At 36.1% G+C, this 23,271-nt stretch overlaps 2 protein-coding genes and 1 non-coding gene across 3 annotated transcripts in view; all 3 read left to right on the forward strand.

The window, feature by feature from the left end:
• The first annotated feature begins 781 nt into the window (after positions 1-781).
• LOC128987547 (uncharacterized) lies at positions 782-5,574 on the forward strand. The gene is made up of 3 exons (XM_054408448.1): positions 782-1,077; positions 1,677-1,913; positions 4,176-5,574. Exons 1-3 carry the CDS (start codon positions 931-933, stop codon positions 4,245-4,247), a joined length of 456 nt encoding a protein of 151 aa, XP_054264423.1. The 5' UTR covers positions 782-930; the 3' UTR covers positions 4,248-5,574.
• A 5,436-nt stretch (positions 5,575-11,010) lies between these two features.
• Positions 11,011-11,092, forward strand: Trnas-cga (transfer RNA serine (anticodon CGA)). Its single transcript has one exon. It is a non-coding gene; the product is annotated as a tRNA-Ser (tRNA).
• An 822-nt stretch (positions 11,093-11,914) lies between these two features.
• The window catches only part of LOC128985765 (echinoderm microtubule-associated protein-like 2), a 102,116-nt gene continuing 90,759 nt past the window's right edge, over positions 11,915-23,271 (forward strand). The window contains exon 1 of the mRNA XM_054405617.1: positions 11,915-12,083. The gene's annotated coding sequence lies outside the window, so the exon portion shown is untranslated. The remainder of the gene's footprint in view (positions 12,084-23,271) is intronic.

The raw sequence follows: 23,271 nt of genomic DNA on the forward strand, positions 1-23,271 counted from the left end.
TCGGTCTTTCCAGTCTTCGTGTAGTGGATTCCAAATAACTGGTCCCTGTTCATAAAAGTAAAAAAAAACTGTATCACTACATAATTCTACTCTATTTTTATTCCCGGGTACTTCAACCACAACACATATCAGGAATTCCAAGCGTTCTGCTCAAAGACTGAACAGGCTATGAGAACAGTGTACCGAGAGAGGCAGAGTCTCGACCCAACACAATCGCATTAATATTTTACGAGTTTACCAACTTCGAGCGGACTTCGATTAAAACGGACTGTTTACTGTGATATTCGACTTTAGACACAGGATCACTGGTCTCAAATCTTTCCCACGAGAACAGTGGTTTCAGTACTGCCCACTTCCTGCCGATCTAGTCCGGTTAAACCAATGTGTTGATAAAAATTGTTCAGTTAAAGAGACATCATTTCCGCCCAGTGTAGTCCGGTTAAACCGATGCCCGGTTAAAAGGTGTCCGGATAAGAGACAGTCTACTGTATGTAGGCCTACTGATATTAGTCGTCATAGCTGAGTAGATTGGCTGCTCACTGGCTAAAAAAGATGTTATATTTCACAATACGTTGTCTTATCAGTTTACCTTATACTTTTAAAATTGTGTATTCAACAGTAACCATCAGTAATTATTGACAGTGTGGTAACCGCTCTGACAGTGGATCCATGACGTTAATTTTGTATTTAAAACTGGCAACAGCTGTTTCATGAAAATGGAATGCTTACTTCTATCAATTGTTAAAGCAACTCGTCAAACCTTTATCATTTTCAGTTACCAACCCACAAGAAAATAGAAGGAACACTAGTGGTGATGATGCGACCAAGACGTCAGCCAAGAGAGCACCAAGGCGTACGAGTTTCAGGATTATTCAACCGCAGAGATGTCAAAGGGTCCGATATGTTCCTCAGATTGTGTCAGTTGCTCCCATGCCAAGAACTACAGTCAATCCCACCATCTACAGCCCTGAGACAATGTTTGGAACAGAAGCCGTCTACAATCAACCCAGTTTTCAATTCATGGAGCAGGCACTACCTGACGCTTTCCCTGCGTACTGTAGTCAGGACTATGTGGGAGTAAGTTTTGTGTTTGAAGAAAATACAATTACAGCGTACAATATAAATATACAGGGTATAATTTGTTAAGTGAATTATTTTATCCCTAGATCTGGCGCTGGTGGATAATTAACCAAAAAAACACAAGTCATAAGTGGCACTATCAACCAAGACAACATGGGTTGGGTTCTTCTATTATTCAAATATGTTAATATATGATGTGCTTTCTATTATTCAAATATGTTAATATATGTTGTTTTTTCTATTAAATTTATTCCATAATTAATAAATTAATTGAATTCAATATGAAAACAGGTTTAAACCGCAAATGAGTCGCCATTAGAAAGATGAGATTCTAAGGATTCATTTTTCATATATAAACCATTATTGAGCAAGTGACGATGTTCTTAGAAAGCGGTGATTAAACTGAACTTGAACTGCTCTCAAAACAAGTTCAATTAAAAAAACTAATATTTTATAAGTGAGGGCGGATAAATCCGCTTTTCGGTCTGCTGTAGTCTGAAGTCATGTGTATATTAGTTCCTGGTTAGAACCTATCATACTAAGATGTGAAGGAGTTTCAAAGACAGCAAAAAAATTAACTTATAATCACATTTCAGGAATGGCCCAGTGATTTGGATGAGTTGGTTGCAAACTGGGACGAAGAAGGAAATGTGTGGGATGTCATTAAATGGTTCCCGGCTCCAACACACACTGCAGTTCCTACACCTCGCATGGTTACCTACGTTCAAGAGATGATGAGCCAGTGGGACGAAACGTTTGACAACAAGTGTCTACAAGTAATGGAGTGGCTCGGATACCCAGACGTGGCCTCGCCTCAAGTTGAACCACCAAAGGTAAGCATGGGACAGCCCTGTGATTTTCACTGTTTCTGAATGAGTAAGATTGATTAAAAGACGGCAGGCAGTTGGAATAAAGGTTTTGTCTTCTGCACGCTTTTGATAGGGCCATTGACTATTGGATACTGAAGTAGACATCGCATCTATATGGACCAGCTGTCGCCTATTTTTTATTAAAACGAACAAAGTTGTGTGAGCCAGTTATTACCACAGAATGTGCTATACATTTGACATGAAAAATGCTAATAGGTAACTCCACAGAGAAGTAAGATACAGAGGATATATAAGCTTATGGGAGAACCGTGCGGATTTAGCTGCCTGATACGTTGAGGCGGGAATGATCTTGTAAAGAGCCAGGAAGAGCCCAAACGGCGATGGCCACATAACGTTGTTCAGCAGTTGTAGCGCACATAGTCTTTCTACAGCCTGAGCACTGTATTACGTGATAGCAAGGGGTGGAAAGGAGAGTGGGAGGGAACGACAAATAGAATTTGCTCAAGACATTAGCGACTGGTGCTAGACACCAATAAGTGTACTGAATGTATCCTCTGTTTCTTACTTCACTGTAACTACTGAATTTAAGAAAAAAAAAATACTAAGGGATTTTGAACTGTACAACAAAACTGCTTAGTTTACTGCGTATATAACTTTCAGACATCAATCCCTTATCCAATTATCAGCTGTCATAATAGCGGTAATAGTTGAGCAGTCTGCATTATAAGGGGCCAAATTATAAGGAGATGCTTGGCTGTTTAGTTGTGTTTCTCTCTTGTCCAATGTGACAAGTCGAGTACTTTCCTGACTCGAGCTGAGTCAATTCAAACAAACCCATGGCTTATTCTATTGTGTAAGTTCAACTTCTCTGAGTGGTATTGTAGTTTAACTATTTGCGAGATATGTAAGACTGAAATTCAACGGAGTGAATAACAATTCATTGTGTAGTTCCTGGACTGTTTAATTAAACAGGGTGTTTATAAAAGAATGCCGGGATTTTAAAGGTTCGTTGCTCGGGAACTATTCAAGATAATTAAATGATTTAAACCTCAAATTGAAGGGAAAAGAAGAAAGTTTTTTCTCATACTTTTGATACAATTCAGAATAATTTAATAAAATTCAGAATTTCATCAATCTTATTTGAGGGTAAAACTGGCCAAGTCTGTACGCTTAGGATCATCGGCGGGCAAGTTTATCTGTTGTCTTAACTAAATCTTTTTAGGCACAAAGACTATCTTTTACTGATAACATCTTGAAGTGTTGATTTAGTTATGCTCAACTGACTTCGTCGGACAATCCAGTTTTTGGGGCTTCTGATGCAGATTTCTTCGACTATGTCATCGCTTGTTTCTAGACAGCCAGCTGAATGTCTTTTTTAAACACTACGGTGCCACGAAACTCAATAAATCAGCGTCAAATTTCTTTAACATCAAGTAGTTTTAAATTTAGTTTAATTTAGCAATTATAAACTCTGTGAGCCACAGTTTACACTCTGTGCCTTCTGTTGCGACGTAAATATTGCACTGGTGACGACTGGCAATAGCGGCCTACCATTCCGCACTCCGTGCATACCAAGGTCAAGTTTACTCTCTTGCTACACGGCAAAGAAAACTTAGTTATTTTAGCTTTAATTTGACGTATAAAACGTTTAGTTACCTTGAATAGTATCCAGGCAATTACCATTTAAAATCCCGGCATTCTTTTATAAACACCCTGTTTTATAATAAGGTTCATATACCTTTACGTCAACAGTCCAACAAAGTAATGGTGAAACTCACTACATGTTTCGCCTATTCAGACATTGTCAAGTGATCTTACAATAATTTTTCATCTACTAGTACACTAGTCAAAAATATTTGAATTTGAAATTTTGTACTCGATTTTGGCCATTGATTTTTTCCTAATTTATCTATTGACCATGCATCTGTTTACCTTTCCTTTGGTAATGAAGAATTTTGTATGGATTATAAATACTTATGACTTATTGGCGTGTAAGTTTCGTGAGTCGGACTTGCCAATGACTTTTCAGTTTTCTCAAAGTTCAGCATTTTCTGCATGAGTTGGTGGTTTAACTAGTTGACTCGACCATGTATTTTGGTGGAGTTTTACTCTTGGTTTGACTCAATAAAGATGGTTATCCCAAGTTAAAAACAAACTGACTTGAGTTGACTACTCGTTAGCTTGACTCTTCACATAACTAATTATGAAGCGTGTTCAGTGATATTATTTGCAAGTTTAAGTTTATCAAAGAGATAACGTTTGCAGGTGGTAGTGGAGGCCCAGCCCAGCTCATCACAAGCCTACAACCAGTGGTCATCAATGAATGAACACACCTAGTCCTGCAGCAACAGGTTAATCACCATCAGCTTTTATCCGAATTTGTTGTTTAGTCCTTTTTTTATTTTAGGAGAGGCTGAAAGTCTGAACCTACATAGTACATAATCTATGGTTTAGCAATACTTATATAGTATTTATTTTACACAGAATTTAATAAGTAACATATTTAGACAGCAATGGGTCTGGTCTAACCTAAAAATTTAGTTTCATTTTATTACCATCAGATCTTTTATCTGAATTTGTTATTTAGTTCTTTTTTATTTTAGGAGAGGCTGAAGTCTGAACCTACATAGTACATACTCTATGGTTAGCAATACTTATATAGTATTTATTTTACACAGCAGTCAATAAGTAACATATTTAGACATCCAGCAATAGGTCTGGTCTAACTTCAAAATTTAGTTCAGATCTTTTATCTGAATTTGTCGTTTTGTTCTTTATTTCTAAGTGATATGGCTTGGCTTAACTTGTACGGTTTAGCAATGCTCATTAAGTATTTATTATACTTTGTTATTAAGTAACAATATTTATATGAAGTGTGTTTATATTCCTATCAAGTGCAATATTTTGATATTGAGTGATTTCTTTCTTTTTACAAGTTAAGAGGTTTGTGTTTAGTTTAGAATATTATTTGCATTTAAGTTGATAGCAACCATATTTTTAATGCTATCAAGTATTTTAGTTTTATAAGCGTTTTCATATTTACATTTTTCTTATAAATAAGTTTCATGCTTTAGTTGTTATTTGTATTGTTTATTATTTGAATAAAATAATTAGTTAACAACTGGTTTGTAACAATTTTACCATTAAGTAATAAGTTTGTCTATCTACCGGTAATAAGTTTGTCTATTTACCGGTAATAAGTTTGTCTATCTACCGGTAATAAGTTTGTCTATCTACCAGTAGTCAGTTAGTCTATCTATCGGTAATAAGTTTGTCTATCTACTGGTAATATGTTTGTCTATCTACCGGTAATAGAAAACATTTTGTTTGAACATTTCAGATTTATTTCCAGATTAAAGCCTATTTCCATAAATGCCTGATTTAGTATCATGAGTGTCTCTATTTCAAGAATAAGTAAAATACATCTACTGTATACTTGTGGAGAAATAATTGCTACTAAAAGTTAAAAAAATTAGGGGCGGGCGAGTACTTGACTTTCGAGTAATAATTACTTCTTGACTTTTCCAACTCTCCATCGTAAGTCAAGTTGTGACTACTACTTGAAAATTGGAGTCGATTAGTTATAAAGACATTGCCTATCCATACAAGTTATTGTCTGGAGTTACTTTATCAATGTATTTATTCTTTACCTCACTGAAATGAGTTACCTATGTACTTGGGAAATACCTCCACTACTTTCTCAATGAAGATCAATTTTCAATGTTTTTATTCACTTTTTGTGGGTCCAGCTACTAGCGAACTACTAAAACATGAATCCTCTGACACTGTAAATCAACAGTTAAAGGATCTAAAGTTTTCATCCTTTGCGTATGCATTCTTTTGTATCAATAACAACGAGAACATAGACTGGAGTATAGATGATGCTACATCTACTACTTCTGGTAGGGGCTCACACTGGAGTCTTTTGTTTGTAAACATTGTTGATAAAGTAGCTTACCATTTAGACTCCTTGGACGATTTCAATCTTAAACATGCCTTGCTTCTGTCAGATAAATTAGGCATTAATAAAAACAACTTTCACTCAGTGCGCTGCCAGAGGCAAAACAACCATTTTGAGTGTGGTTTGAATGTAATATTGAATGCTAAAGTAATCCTTTTTGGATTCTGCTTAAAAAATCACCCCAGTTTTGTAAACTGGTACAACCAGTTATTTTTCATTCACATAGCAAGTGACAAAGATTCTCTGCCTGATATCAATGTAGCATTATCTCCCATTGTAGAAGCTGTCAGTCAGAATATTGTTTCTAAAAAATCCAAACCCCTATGTCTAAGTTTTAAGAAGGTAAATGGGAGGGAGTGGATGGTTGTCAAAAAGAAAAATGGTAAAATGCATAAGACCCTTCCAAAGTTACAACGCATAGACGTTCCTACCAAGAATACATTTTCAGTTCTTGACTCCTTGCCCTCCTCTGATGACCCCTCAAACCCTGAGAGCACCACTTTGCCCTTAAAGCACAAACCTGATCCAAAATCCTGTAGGGAAAAGAAAAAAACTGTTCCTAATGGTAACTGTAAAAATAATCCTGTGAAACCCCTGTGCACCAATCCTAGTAAAGAAAACAAAAAAACAAATCCTAGTATTAATTACAATAAGACGTGTGTGAAGATTATCAGTGACAGCCATGGTAGGTTCATTTCTGGTATGCTAGGAATGAAAATAAAGGAAAAAGAAAATGTAAATGTGTTTGGCTTGGTAAAACCTAATGCTAAGTACGATGAAATTCTAAAAAGTGCGATATCCGAAGCAACTACTATGAGTAAAGATGACACTGTTATTCTAATAGGAGGCACAAATAACTTTATAAACGGACGCTGTACTGATTTCACAGTTGGGCTGGGTGATTCCCTGGGTTCGTTGTCGGGGCCGAGGGTGGTCCTGGTTGGAGTCCCGTTTAGGTACGATCATCCATCCCTAAATCCAGAAATTTCTAGAGTCAATCTCCTTCTAAAAAAACTTGCTAGTCAACACAAAAATACATCCTTTGTTTGTCTTGAATCGTTTCAGCGCAATCATTATACCAGACATGGACTTCATTTTAACCAAGAAGGAAAGTTACGATTGTGTAACGTTCTACATGCCGCTATAAATAGATCATCCCCCACTTCATCCGTAATGCCCATCAACGTAGTTTCAATAACCCCTGTAGCAAGTGTAATTCTGAACACTTTAGATAAGCCGAGCGTTGTTCATAAAGGATCCTCTAAAGAAAAGTCCCAACACAATCGCACATTCATCAACAGTAATTTTTTAGGAATAGCCCAGAAACCCCCAGAGGTCCCTTGGGCACACTATCTCAAGCGGGTGTTAAATGCAAGCCGGTGTCCCTAAAGCTAGCTCACCAGAATATAAGAGGCCTCTTCAGCAAGTTAAATGAAACAGAAATCTTTCTGGAAGAAGTAAGCCCCGATTTCATCTGTTTTACAGAACACTCTCTCAAAGAAAGTCATCTTCAAAACCTCTGTTTGGAAGGCTATAAGTGTCAATCTGCATTTTGCAGATCCACAAAGAAGGGGGGTGGAGTTGGTATCTGGAGCCGGCCCAATATAAAATGTCAAGCATTAGAGTGTGAGCCGATTGAGGGAATCTGTGAGCTGGCTGCGGTTTCTGTGGATCTAGCCGACAAAGAAAAAATGTTGATTATTGCATGCTACAGGCCTCCAAATAATTATTATAATGAGTTTTTTGACACGATTTTAGAATGTCTAAACAAATACGTCCATAAACATGCAAAAGTAGTTATCATGGGAGATCTTAACATTGATCTCTCTAAAGAAAAATTTGAAAGTCAAAGACTTGCCTCATTAATGAAATGTTTTAACTTAGATAACGTGATCAAATCATATACAAGAGAAGCCTTGGGCTCTAGATCCTTAATAGACCCTATCTTCACTAACGACGTGGAGGCAAAAGGCTCAGTCATGGTTACCACTTTGTCAGACCACCACGCACAAGTGATCTCCATAAAAACTTCTCCCCCTGAAAACATTAATGAAATCAGATACAGGGTTAGTAGGAGGTTTGATGAGGCAAACTTAAACGTTTTCAGATTCCACCTTTCTAATGAAACTTGGCTAGATGTATTCAGTTCAGACGACATGAATCTAAAATACAATTTATTCATTGACAAAGTAAAATACTATTTCGACATATCTTTCCCAAAATTGACAAAGAAGATCATAAATAAAAAAATTAGGAAAACTACCCTTAGCCCTCAAGCTTTGAATATTAGGAGTGAGCTATGCAGTCTTTATCACAGAACAAAGGATCTAGAGTCAACTCATTTCATGCGTGAGTATTACAGAAGGCTAAAATGTCGCTATCGTTCTGTTATAAAAGAAGAAAAATCGAATGAGATATTGCGCAAAATCCAGTCAGCTGATAATAAATCAAAAGTGATTTGGCAAATTATTAACAGCAGAAGGCCAATAAAGAATAATAAATTTGATGATATGTGTATTAGAGACATTGATGGAGAACTGACCCACGACCCCTTAAACATTGCCAACAAATTCAATGACTACTTTGTGAAGCACAATGATAAATCAGTAAAAACATGTAGAAAACCCGTAGCTGAACAGCCAAAGGAATCTTTTTTCTTCCACCCTACATCTGAGAAAGAAATAAAAGAAGTAATAGCAACGCTGAAAAACAAAAACTCAGCTGGAGTCGATGAAATATCAGTTAGAATGTTAAAGAATATCACTGACTTACTGGCAGAACCCATCAGCCACCTGATAAATTTTTCCTTTTCTTCTGGTTGTTTTCCCGACTCCCTAAAGCTTGCAATAGTCAGACCAGTATTTAAAAAAGGTGACTCTAAAGATCTCAACAACTATCGGCCTATATCCATTTTGACAGCTATTTCTAAAGTTTTTGAAAAAGTAGTATTATTGCGCCTAACAAAATTTCTAGAAAAACATGAAATAATTAGTGAATCCCAACATGGCTTTGTAAAAAATAAATCTACCACCAGTGCGATGTTTGCTCTCATTGATGACATCGTGAGTGCACTTGATGAGGGGAACTGTTCTGCTGGCCTGTTCTTTGATCTGAGCAAGGCTTTCGACTCAGTAAATCATGACCTCCTACTTGAGAAAATGAAAAATATTGGAATCAGAGGCTTGGCTCTAGAGTGGTTCTGCTCTTATTTGAAGGGAAGGAGGCAATGCGTAAGGGTGTCGTCCGTTGATGAACATGGATTACTACGACAATATAACTCACCCGAACGTCCTACATTGAGTGGTGTGCCCCAGGGTTCTATTCTTGGCCCTACTCTGTTTCTGTTGTTTGTGAACGATCTCCACACTGGAATCCAATCGGCCAGGGCTTTCCTTTATGCCGACGACACGTCTCTCGCATTGTCCGGCCCCACTGTGGAATCCATAGAACAATTAACATTTGCAGAGGCCAACAGTTTAGCTCAGTGGTTTGACGACAATCTGCTCTCTGTCAATTCCCTTAAAACGCATCTTCTTAATTTCCACATCTCTGATCGTTCTTCCTCATCGTTTAGCTTTCATCTAGATGAGTATCCTGTCCACCCAATTAGTTGCACTAGATTTCTCGGATTGTTTTTAGACGACAAGTTAAAATTTTACCATCATATTGACCACGTAATAAAAAAAGTTAGTTCAGGAATATTTGCCATCCGCACCCTTGCAAATTCGACGAAATCTGAAGTCCTACTTTCCGCCTATTATGGCCTTATTTTCCCACATCTTACCTATGCCTTGCCCATATGGGGGTATGAGAATAAGTGGACCTTATTTCTATTCCGATTGCAGAAGCGGGCAATTAGGGCTATATTTTCTTTAAAAAGACGACAAACCTGCAAACCATTTTTTCAAACTGCAAACATCTTAACGTTTCCATCACTTTACATCTACAAAACCTTGTCATTCCTAAAACAAAACATCGACAAGTTCAACAATTCCCATAACCATGCTTACAATTTAAGAACATCTTATAATCTTCCAGTCCCTGTCCACTGTACAACCTTTTTTCAAAAAAATCTCCGTTACAATGCAGTAAATATCTTTAACCACCTTCCAACGCATCTAAAGGCAGAGTCAGACCATCTGAAATTCAAAAGAAAGTTAAAATCTTTTCTATTAAATAAATGCTACTACAGCGTCCGTGACTTCCTGACTGACGGCTAGAATCTTATTTATCTTAATTTTCCTTTAGACAGATTGATTTTTAAAAAGTATGTTTAAGTTAATTTTATTATTTTAAGTTCAATTCCAATGCATATTATATTATTTTGACCTAACCTATACATGTAATTGTGTCTACTTGGTTCAATAAACGAGTTATTGAGTTATTGAGTTATTGAGATTCAAAATTACAATAGGATGAGAAGTCTATTTGTGTTGGTTTAGTCCATGATATTGCCTTATACCATACCTTAGACTACGAGTGTCTGATCTATGCTTACACTTCGATATAAGGAAGTATATACAACTTGATACACTTATAATTTACAACATCAGACTTTAATTTTCCAATCCATATGCTACTAAAAGAAAACCATACTAAAAAGGAGCTAAATATTTCAAACTCCTTCCGGAACCACTTAAACTGAATATTAGGGAATTCTCTTAATGGTTTAATTTAACCTGTGATAAAAGAGATGATTATCAAATTATTGGAAACAATTTGCGGAAAAAGTATTTTTATTTAGTTTACTTTTGACATCCTAACATTATTTCCTAATTGGTAAAATGTAATTTATAAAAAAGTTTTGAGACGTTTGATGTTGAAATCGGTGGAAAATTCACTTTTGACAGAATATTTTAAGGATAAGGATGTGTCTATAATGTATCTGTTGTTTTATGGCAAAGAACGTTTTTGAGGTTAGAAAATTAAGAAAAGATACCATAAGACGTGGGTTGAGGTCGCCAATTTACCATGAAAATAATCCCAGAATATACGTATACAAGGTATTCATACTGTCTCTGTGATATATTACAGAGTATTGCGATTTAAACAATTTAGAATAGATCGAATACCACCTCCTGAAAGGTCAATGATCCCGTCTTTTATTGTGATGTGACTTTTGCGCACCCCTCTTCCATCGCTGCGGTGTCCGAGTGGTTAAGGAGTTGGACTCGAAATCCAATGGGCTATGCCCGCACAGGTTCGAATCCTGTCCGCAGCGTTTACTTTTTGCTGCAGGAAATGAATGATATTTGATCACAAATGCTTTTCACATAACAATGACTCGCAAACAAAAAATTTTGACTATTATTAAACCATGTAAACTTTATTATTTTATTATTTGTTAATGATAAAAAGACACTAACAAAGAAAATATTTGTTAATGATCAGCTGGAGACACTGTTGTAAGATTATTTTATGCCTGTTAACTTAACGCTTGAGCGTGTTAAAGCTATGTAATCGATACTTTGTTATTTTAAAAAATTAAATAGGTATATTATATACAACCAAATAGAACAATACTTATTTATGGCTAAAGAGTAAGAGTGGAGATTTAAAAATGTGCCTTGAAATAAGAGTGAAACATTTAATCAAAATCGACGCAATCAAGTTTAGCCGGACAGGAAACAAATCAACAGGAAACAATCAAATCAATAGTCAACATTGATTTAAAATCTAAAATTTCCATACCGTAATCACAGTTAGGTAATTATCCAGGTTTGATTGTTATAGATTAGATAAACCACTATTGAAATGTGCAGTCTGATATGTCGTCGGAGACAAGACGTCGTGAAAATCTAATCAATTTTCTAAAACCTATTAATTGCAACAATGACAGAAAGCGTCGAGTTAAACCTATCCTACAATTAACACGACCGGTTGTAGTTATATCAGTGGCCAACGAGGCGCTAGCATCTCCAGCAGCTAGCGCTCCTAGTGGCGAACGTGAGAACTGACAGCGCCAACAATGAAAGAAAACAAAACAAGTTCTCACCAACAGGTTGCCAGGTTGGTCGGAATTGCGGCGCGGCATTGAACGCAGAAGTGAACACGAATACAGTACAGACTGAATACCTGTGTAGTGGAGTGCCGTTGCTTTAAACTAGCCTATTTAATTAGTGCTGAGTGAATTTTTACGTGAGGAATCTGTTCGTTTGCGTAGTTGTGAGTGGTTTCTAGTGAGTCAACAGTAGGTGACACCACTGTTATTGGTGAGTTGTTTGCATTTCGCATTCTTTTGGGCGCTAACTCTAACTGCATGGCAGGTGTTTTGCTAATTATTGCTTAATTTAGTTACGTGTTTAATGGTAAATCGACCTCAATTGGAATTGGTTGTCAGTTGTCATTGATATTTTTTGGTGAAATAAATTTTAAGTTAATCAATTGCTTCAGCTTTTCAAGACTATATTTTTCTGCTACTAAGGATTGCAATGACATTTGAAACACAGTTTCCTTTTCTTAGAACATTGAATGAGTATTAAAAATGGTTGTTTTGTGACAAACAGGGCTTCATTTTTCACTGGTATTCAATGTTATACCTTATGGACAAGAGATTTTAATATTAGTGTGTAACAAAACCTATACTTTACTTCTTCACCATATACCATTGAACCTAACCATTCCAAAATACAACAAAGTTGTCAAGTGTTAGTAGATACCTAAAGAAAATGCTTTTATAAAAAAAATCTGAAAAGTAATTATTTTTAAATTTACGTTTAAACCCATCTCATCCTAAAGGCTTAATGCCTTTAATCATAATAATAACATTGATTATAAAAACAAGTCCCAAAAACAACTCTTGTTAAATTTATCTGTACCGGTAGCAGTTTGCTGAAATTGTTTTCTTTCACTAATTTCACGCATCAGCTTAAATAACTGACATTCCGAAAAATTTGATTCAAAGTCGTTGGATCGAGTTTTACTATCACTAAAATAAATTTCAATATTGAATGTGCATATTGTATTAAAAGACAAACACAATGGTGATAAAAACGTATGTAGTAGCATTGAAGCCTTTATTGTTTTGTAGTATCGTATTGTCAAAGCCAATATCTTCACAAGTATCAAGTAACGTTACATAAACAGCTGTTCTGTGGTATGAACAATGATGTGATGATGAATAAAATCTTAATTTTTCGTACAAAATCAATGAAGGTCTTGCATAGTCGATTTCAAGCACCATCTCAAATTAGTTTGAGTTCTGCAGAAATAACCAAATTAATTGCAAATAAATAGTGAATTTTACACGACTTGTTTAAGTTTTGCAGAATCGGCATCAACTCAATCAAACGTATCCAAACTAGAAACCGGCTTCAGATTATAAGAATTCTGAAGTCTGCATAGTGTAGACATTTCTTTTAAAGTAGGGCCTACTGTATGACCCTATTTTTCAAGGTACGGAAATTGTTTAACCTGTGGGATATTTAGCATTTGCAAGTTGGTAAGCACGTTTCCATCTGTCAACGACCCCCAAACACCTGTTGTATGTTGCAAAACAAACGCGACAGTAATGACAGCATTGTTCCATATACCAGCTGGCATTTTGTAATACAAATTTTTACTTAACTCTACTTTTATTTTGGTTGAAATTGTCCAAAACATTGCGTTATATTTTATATAATACTTGAATTTTGGTATTAATTCAGTGTGGAATGGCATTCGTTCTAAAGACACGTCATTAGATCGTTTTGCACTTCACTACTTGTACAACTCCTAGCCAAATTTACATGATCATAGTTTATTGTATATACATGTATATGCTTCGCAACGGGAGAGGACGTGGGATAGGAGAATGGAACACATAATTTATACACTTGTCTTGCTAAACAATCTCAACTTCAGTATACCAACTGCCCAATAAAACCTTCTATGTTTACATTCAAATGCAAACTAAAAAATCTAAACTCTGGCGTTTTTAACAATATATATCCGATTTTTTTATGCTTCTGTAGGTAAAAAACATATTGCTACACCACTACTTAGTCTGGTCCCGACTTCATGCACATCACTTTTATGACAATATGGCTCTAGGTTAGGTGTGTGTCTTGATATTGTGCTGAAATAAAAAAATATTATTGTTCAGAATAAGAAATCGGAAAAAATGTTAGGTATTCATCGAAATAGATTTTTATTTTGGAATTTCAACTTACATCAATTCAGTGCCAACAATCGCAGTGATGACGTAGACCTGACGGTTTGTTCAGTAACAAGCTTCCAGCTGATTCGACGGATATGACGTCACAATCAGCTGTCAACACTGTATCGGATTCTTGACTGTTTGGAAACCGCACTGTCTAGACATTGAGCTTTCAAATTGTTTAGAGAAATTAAAACTATACTTCCTGTTAAGATTGTTGTCCAAGTCAGTTACACTTTAACAATGAGTACCTGGGGACCGAGCTTTGCTCGGAGAAAATCATTAGTTCACTCTGAAAGCAGTCTTAGTATCGGAGATACATAAATCTGTTCCCAAACTCCACGCGGCTCGCCTTTACAACGTCCTACACCATTTCCTACGTCATGGACCTGTTTCCCTCCATTCACATAGCACTTTAAGATTGTAGATACCTTAATCTAATCGTTATTAACAGTTCCCACACTCCGGACAGCTCGCCTTGACTACTTCCTTCACCACTTCCAACGTAGCGGACCTGTTTTTCTCCCTTCCCATAGCATTTCAGAATTGCAGATACGTTAATCTAATCGTCACAAACAGTTCCCACACTCCATACTAATCGCCTTTACTACTTCCTTCACCACTTCCTACGTCGCAAACATGTTTCCCTCCCTTCCCATTGCATTTAAAGATTGCAGATACATTAATCTAATCGTCATAAACAGTTCCCACACTCCGGACAGCTCGCCTTGACTACTTCCTTCACCACATCCTACGTCGCGGACCTGTTTCCCTCCCTTCCCATTGCATTTAAAGATTGCAGATACCTTAATCTAATCGTCATAAACAGTTCCCACACTCCGGACAACTCGCCTTGACTACTTCCGTCACCACTTCCTACGTCGCGGATCTGTTTCCCTCCCTTCCCATAGCATTTTAGGATAGCCCATATCCTTATCTAATCGTCATAAACAGTTCCCACACTCCGGACAGCTCGCCTTGACTACTTCCTTCACCACTTCCTACGTCACGGACCTGTTTCCCTCCCTTCCCATAGCATTTTAGGATTGCAGATACCCTAATCTTATCGTCATAAACAGTCCCCACACTCCGGACTGCTCGCATTTACTACTTCCTTCATCACTTCCTACGTCACGGACCTGTTTCCCTCTATTCCCATAGCATTTTATGATTGTCTTTACTACTTCCTTCACTACTTCCTACGTCACGGACCTGTTTCCTTCCCTTCCCATAGCATTTTAGGATTGTAGATACCTTAATGTATTCGTCATAAACAGATCCTAGACTTCGCACTGCTACCCTTGACTACAATGTCTCGAGTAATCTTAAGTATAATCTTTGCTCAATATTAACAAGTGATGTTTTTCCTTTTGTACTGTATTTGTAATTTGCTAGTATACTGTGGGTAGTTGGTTTATTATGAACACGTGCTACAACTTCAAGTCTTTTGTTTACCTTTTCCTTGTTGTTTAATTCAACCAACATGGTTACTTAGCAACCCATAAGACTAATGTTAAAAAAATGTGACTTTCAGTTTCGTTTTTCTACGTAATTAGATTTTTGTTGGCAGTTCTAACTGCATGAAACTTGTTTTTAGGCCAAAAATAAACTATTTACAAGATTTGAAGAAAATCGTCGGAGCCGTTTTCGAGATCTTTCTGCAAGCAAGCAAGCAAGCAAGCAAGCATACAAGCAAACATTGCTCGTATTAGAGTATAGGATTTGCTTTGGAATAAATGGCTAAGAAAAACATGTTGATTTAAAAGAGAATCCCATCCCTATAATGTTGATACCAGAATGAACATGAATTACAACGTAATAGAAGGGGTTGTTCTCCCTTCTTGCAAATTGTTGTTGCGACAAAACATTTGGATTTTAATTTGTTATATCAATTAAAAAAGTGACTAAATTTAGTGACTATTTAATAAAAGGTCTAACGTTAGATAGCCTAGTAATAAGACCATTGATTTTTTTTACAAAAACAAGTAAAAATGCATAGGCCCTATTTGTCTTTGAAAACGCACACAAATAAAAAATATCATAAATTGGGCTAGGATTAGAATATGTTAAATACTCACTAATTATAGCCTAAATTAAATGCACCTTTTGCCATGTGAAATAAGCGGCTTAACTCATGGGAACATCAAAACGACTCCCATCTTCTAGAATTATTCACTGTTTGCATACAACCGATTTACCTAGTTAGGTTTCTCATATTCAACTAGCTGTGTGCTAATGAAGTTTCATTTAGGTTAGAATTAACAGCAGCCATTAAATAACGTTAACAAGCGATTATACTTATTACACTCCTCTTCTCACAAATCCCACATAGACGACGACGACGTAAACTTTCTGATAAAGTAGTGAGTATTTATTTTCAACCATTAGGTCTCTGGTCTACCGACGAAACAATTTTCAAACAAGTCTCTGGGCTTACAGAATCATTTAAAGAATTGAGAATTTTACTGCAATTCCTCACTTTCTTCCCCGAACCTCCAATACTTCAATGTTTTCCCTATTGGCACGAAGATGGTAACTTTCTAAATGCGAACCCATAAATCCTGTTTAGAATTGCAAATGGTTAGGTAGATTCTTTTGTTTGACGTTTATTTTTGGTTATGGTTACAAAAAAACTGCAAAGTGAAAACAAGAAACGGAAAATGAAGAGAGAAAACGACAGTATTTTAGGTACCTTTCCGCCTGATGGCGGGATTAGATTCCGAATCCCGATACAACGTAAACAATTCTTTACTAGCGTCATTGAAAAATCTGCAATAATCCCAATAAAATCCAGGAATGTCTATCAGACATCCCTACAATCATGTAGACAGTGATACCTCGTACACCTGTAACCAACAGACTGTACACATAATGTAGATGTAGACACCCACATTACTCAAGACCAGACGTTGCCCAGACGGTAGCCCACGAATGGTCGACGACTCGCCCACCAATTCCACAACCCACGAACATTCTATTGTTAGTAAACAAGTGTACAAGTGGCGCTAAAGATAGAATCTGTTCGTATTATGTCGCTGAAGTGATTGTGTGACCAAAGGTGTCTTTCAGTGAAAAGAATCAGGTCAAGGACCTGCGCGCCTTTTGGGACGTATTTGGCTCTCTTGTGTGCGGTTTGTCAGTCTGGGTTGTGGTAGGTTTTCTATTGTCACTCATGTAGAGTCTTTACTTTTAACTAAGGTAAGTTAATACTTACTTTCTTACTACATGGCGACCATAATAATGTAGGTATTTTATGCCAAGAATGAGTGGAGATTAGTGTAGGGTGAGTGGCGCGATCTTGTAGTCTTGTTAGTGACTAGACCGATGTGTTCCTCAGCTTAGACACAGCTGTACAGCCAATGAAATGGGAACTAAAGGGCCTGCAGTTTACGGTGGAATCCGAACCACATTTTTGCCTTGTAATCAACGAATTGGTTTAATTGTCAGGATAGTACTGCGAATAGTCGTAGTACTCACTAGTGCGGACGTTAATCCACACTAGGGAGTATCGCATCCACAGTGCATGTATATAAATAACCACAATTCGAGACTTCCTAGTACTGTACGGTACTGTAGCTGGATTACAGGACAACCTAACCGTCCCAGTTATTGCTAACATGGCGTAGTTTTTACACGTGGTAGATATGATGAATAAATACAGTTTATACATTCTCGTAGCGTCGACATGCGTTTCTGCTAGGATCACAAGCCAGAGTAAGGTGTTGCAATCTTACCGTTTAAAATTGCTTTAAAATGATAAGACAAAATTTTAATAATACTGTAGAATGCCCCCACTGGCATCGCTCCAATTTAGTAAACGTAAACTACAAATTCGTCACTTAGTTTCCATTTGCAAACGCTAAATTTAGACAACGTGGTTGGGTGTATAATTTCAATACAATAGGACTTAGTTTTATGCCCAACACTATCCTTCAATCGTGCTAACATTGTGTTGCTTGCAAAAATATACCTCTAAATAGTCATACCTACATAAAAGGATATGATCATACTCGATTTTGTGATTTTTGACAATTCTTTACTCACTACTATCCAAACTTCCTAAGTTTGCTCTGTAGTTGTAGTTGAAGCAAACCTTCGTTTCGGATGCAAGCGCAGGCTATAGAGAGCGATTGCTGTAGCCTAGGTCGCGGTTGCGAGTGATTGCAACTTGGCCTTTATCTTATCAGATATCCACTTCGCCTATATCCCCAGGTGTAACAGCGATGGTCAGTAACCATATGTTGAGAACGCACAGAAAGGTCAAAATCTCTCAAAACATGCCATTAAAACTTGTACATAAAAAGGTTTCCTCAGTTGAAATCTGTCTAATACCGTTTTATGTTTGCTAGGCTTAAGAAGAAGAAATCTAATCCTGTGTTAAGTAGCCACCATAGAGCATACAAATTAACTCAGATGAATTAAGCATGTATTGCTGTAAATAAAATTACAGTTTTTTCTTAAACTACGACGTTTAACAAAGCCAACCGCAAAATAAATATAGCTACTTTTATTTCACAATTAATATATAAAAATATATATATATAATATATTACATTATTATATACTAGCAGAGTACCCGTCCTTAGTACGGGGTTGGAATATAAGTATAAAATGCTTATTGCAGTTATGCTCAAGCTTTGCGTTTGCAATAAGGGAGGACACAGTTTGATAAAATTTGCCTTTTTAAATTTACAGTATTCTATAGTATTACACATCTACCATAGCCATAATGTTCTACCACTTCACCTAAACAATAGAGAAAAATAAATTATCAACAATTCGCAAAATATCACATATTATTCATGAAATGAAAAACATAAACATAACTGTAAACAATCCTACTTTGACAGTTCTCATTGCGAATCAGTTTTTTGTTGCTGTTTAGTTCAAATTAGCTGTTTTCATAAATGCAACAAAAATATAGTGCTAACTGCTACTGTTGGTAAATCTTATAACTTTTTAATGCTTTTCCATATCATAGAACCAACTTTTTTTAGTTGAAGCAACTGACTAAATTCTTTAATTCCCTTTAAATATGAATACTCATAAGGTTAACATGGTACAGAGCCACTGGGGCGGAGCCCGTATGGATTTTTGAGGTAAGAATATGCCTATATGTTAATCGGGAATGTAAGCTATCATCATGCCAAATTTCAGCCAAATCCGTCCAGTGGTTTAAGCGTGATTAAACTTCAAACACACAAACAAACAAAAACACACACTTTCACATTTATAATATTACTAGCTGGCCCGACTAATCCTCCTAGGGCCCGACAGACGTCGTCCTGTCCTAATGTTTTTTTATGTCAAATGCTCGTTCATTTTCAAGATGAGCTCGTTCGCATGGCTCAATCACGTCCTGGTTGAAGTTCGTTCGCTACGCTCACTCACCTTTAGGTTGGAGCTCGTTCGCTGCGCAGACTTGTAGTGCCAACCTTTGCCACAGCTGTTAATTGTATATTTTATTTTATTTCAATAAATTTGCAACAGCTGTTGGTTTATTGTTTTGGTAATATGTTTTGTTTAGTTTCATTTTGTGTTTGATCTGAAGTTGATTATTCTTTTACCGTTCTCATGTTCATGTATAGTAGTGTTTTATTTGTTGAGCGGAGCGAGCGAAGCGAGCGAAGCTCTTATACTACACTCCTGCTTTTTTATTACAAATACTCCTCCTGAACGGCTGAAGCGATCTGCATGAAATTTAACACAGTCATAGTAACCAACCATGGGAAGGTATAAATCTGAAACGGTACAAATCGGACCATAGGACTTTTCCCTACATGAATGCAAACTTTTGGAAATTTAACATGGGCCTTATGGGTTAATTGGTCGCCATGTCATTATTTGCGAGTAAACACTAAAAAGTAAACAAGAGCCTCAGCATTAGTCAACAAATCTACCACATGATAAATACAGTACAAAAGAAAAAATTGGATAATACTAAAGAGCATATTATAGTATATTGTATGTAATACGAAATGATTAACAATCAGTTCTATATTGAGTGATTAAACTCCATGCCGTTTATATTTAATTGTAAAATGGTTCTGTTCTTTTTAACAACAATGAATAGTTAACTAATTAGGCCTAAGTTTATGTTGCTTGGAGAAGGAGAAGATAAAACGAGGTCATTAAAAAAACACTACAACATAATTATACCAACAAAAATCACACCGCCCTTGATTTGCAAGAAACTTTGTAAAAAATGTTCTTGTAGCTAAAAATACAAAATCGTTTTACGAAATGAAATCACAACCACGTGGTTTACAGGTAAGGTTTAAGACTAAATGGTGTAACTTAGACAATAAAATAGTTGTATTGATAAATTTTATTGCACAATAGGGAAATTTTTAAAGTGGTTGACGACAATTTCTTACTTTTAACTGCTAAAATAAAACTAGACCTAAGTTATAGGCCTATACTAAGTGAGGCTAACCCCAATCCCTCACAACAATAATACTGGTAAACAGTTATTGAGGTAATTGAATTGGTGAGTTTTATGAATGTTCAATGCAAATAAGTCTTCTGTACAAATAAATGATTCTTTTTTTAATAATGAAGAAAGAAGACATTGAAAAAAATAAAGAAAAGCAAATTCTACATACAATGGGTAATAATAATATAATAATAATCGTTATTGCCTTTTAATAATACAGGTATTGCTTAGGCCTACCATGATTCATTTGCAGTATCGAAATTATTGAGCGGAGTGAAGCGAAGCTCTTATACTACACTCACTGCCTTTGTTTTACAAATACAGGTCAGGCTCCACCTGACAGGCTTAAGCGATCTGCAGGAAATTTGGCACAGTCATGTAACCAACCATATGGGAAGGTATAAATCTGAAATGGTAATATTCGGACCACAGGACTTAAACCAATAATAAGGGTTGCCGGAATTAGGCTGATGCACCATATTGCGTTTGGAATCTGTAAATAACTTACAGCATTTTATGTGAGCAAGACGTGCAATTAATGTAGACTTTGAATATCTATCTGATTGGAACATGTTCAATTCCTATTTGCAGTCTACAAATAGGAATTCCACTAATGTGAACCAAATATAACACAATTCTTTGACTTGAACCCGACGTATCATTGACTTTGAATACTGCACATAGACATCCCATATAAGTGAAGCAGAAGTAGGCCTAAGCCTACCATTGACTTCGGATACTGCAATTAGGCATTTTATTTATGTGAACAAAATAAATGGACCATTGATTTATTGAGGATACTGCAAGTAGACTATTCATTTACATTTACCATTGGGTTTGGATACTACAAGTAAACAATCCGTCTACGTGAACCATACGTACTATTGACTTTAGAATCTGTAAATAGGCATTCCATTTATGCGAACCAAATATATCATTGGCATTGGATACTGCAAGTAGACATTTAATTTATGAGAACCAGATGAAACATAGAATACGGTTCCTGCAAGTAGACGATTCATTCACTTAATCCTGACTTATGATTGACTTTGGATACCTCTGCAAATAGGCATTCTATTTAAAATGCAAAAAAATCATTGATATTGAATATGCTGGCTCCGCTCAATATTGCAAGCAGACAACTGCATTGTACACCTAGTATAACATTACTATATAGGATTTACTACGTTCTGTGAGTACCTACTTATCTCTTTCAATTTTGTTACCGTTTTGGTAATCTGCTATAGCTGATCTATACAATAGAATGTTTACTTTAGTTTTCGAAATTAAATGTCATGATGGCTATTGTAATAAAGACGAGTGGTTGAAAATCAATATTTTAACAATCCCAAACTGCAAAGAAAACCAAACAAAACCGATTGTCACCTATAGAACTCCAGTAGAACGGTGCTTGCTGACTCAAACCAGTTTCGACACAAACCCTGACCTGGTCTAAGGTCAATGGAATGTGTGTCGTAGTCAGCAGAACAGACTGCACTTGGTGTCAGCACAACTGTATTGTCAAATGTATGTTGTTGATACTTCGCCACATTGCGTACGGTGGAGTGGGTCAATACCAACGACTTCCTTATATAGACATCTTCTGAAGCCTACTTGCAGGCACCTTGAATATCTGTCCTTCTGATGATTATACGTAGCCATATCGTTATATCGAGGGAAAATAATGTTGAGAAATTAGTGTATATTAACCGACGAATCTTACATTTGACTGTAGAATTATTCTCTTGTATAGTGTTGTAATCCTTTTGGGTGAATTCTTTGTTTGAAGTTCATTGTTGGTGATGGTGAGTTTGAGTTAATGTTGTTCAAAGGTTTATTGCGGCCATTTTCCATCACAAAAACAATACACAACGTTTCGGGATCTGGAATCTGATCCTGTCCTCAGGTGAAAAAACTTAACCAAGGGTGAGGTTCATAACTCCAAGTTTTCATAACTCCAAGTACTTTTAAATACAACATTTCATAACTCCAAGTAAAATTATGTCCAAGTAAATTAAAACCAAAATATCATAAGACCAAGTTTCATAACTCCAAGCGTTCATAACTCCAAGATTCATAAGTCCAAGTTAAAATAAAACCAAGTAAATTAAAATACAAAATTTCATAACTCCAAACGTACAGATTTGCAAGGACCACAAGTCCAAGTTTCATAACTCCAAGGGTTCATAACACCAAGTTTCATAACTCCAAGTGACAATGGGTACAGTCTGTGCAGGAAGCGATAACGTACGCACACACACGCACCCATTACACACACTCATGCTGGAAGAGAGTTTCCGATGTTGGCGAGATTATTTGAAGTGGTGCGTTCCCTGTCGCTTTGCACGTTCGTCTAAATTGTAATACAAATAGTGAGAGGATGAAATTTACATATTTAAATTCTGCGTAAACTGATGTTTAATACTATATAAATACAATTTAGTTCGTGCAGATGATTAATGTTTAATAATGGAAAATATGAAAAGGTTGTTCAATGTAAACATGAAAAAGTAAGTGAGCGAGGATTTTTTTATTTTTTGGTCAGATGAAAACTTTCAGCGAGAAAAGTATAGATAATAAGATGTTCTTCAATTTTTGTTCCAAACATTTTTTCGTAAGACTTTTAGTTTGTCCAATAATCGACTTAGATGGCCACCATGAGGTGAATGAATTAGTTTACGCGCACAGTATTTTAGCAATTGCCGTCTTCCAACAACAATATTAAGGAAATACAGTATTAGTTCACGTTTTAAAATTTCTAAACTATGAAAAATATTTAGTCTTAACTTCTTAAGCTGTATGTACGAAATTTCGAAATTTTTTCTAC

Source organism: Macrosteles quadrilineatus, unplaced genomic scaffold (genome assembly GCF_028750875.1).
Source record: "Macrosteles quadrilineatus isolate MER2022 unplaced genomic scaffold, UCM_ALF_1.0 Scaffold_2__2_contigs__length_208266976, whole genome shotgun sequence".
Lineage (NCBI taxonomy): Eukaryota > Metazoa > Arthropoda > Insecta > Hemiptera > Cicadellidae > Macrosteles > Macrosteles quadrilineatus.

Coding starts and splice junctions, on each gene's coding strand:
- LOC128987547 (XM_054408448.1), top strand. CDS start 931: ATGCCAAGAACTACAGTCAATCCCACCATCTACAGCCCTGAGACAATG. Junction 1,078..1,676: donor GTAGTCAGGACTATGTGGGA/GTAAGTTTTGTG, acceptor ATCACATTTCAG/GAATGGCCCAGTGATTTGGA. Junction 1,914..4,175: donor CTCAAGTTGAACCACCAAAG/GTAAGCATGGGA, acceptor TAACGTTTGCAG/GTGGTAGTGGAGGCCCAGCC.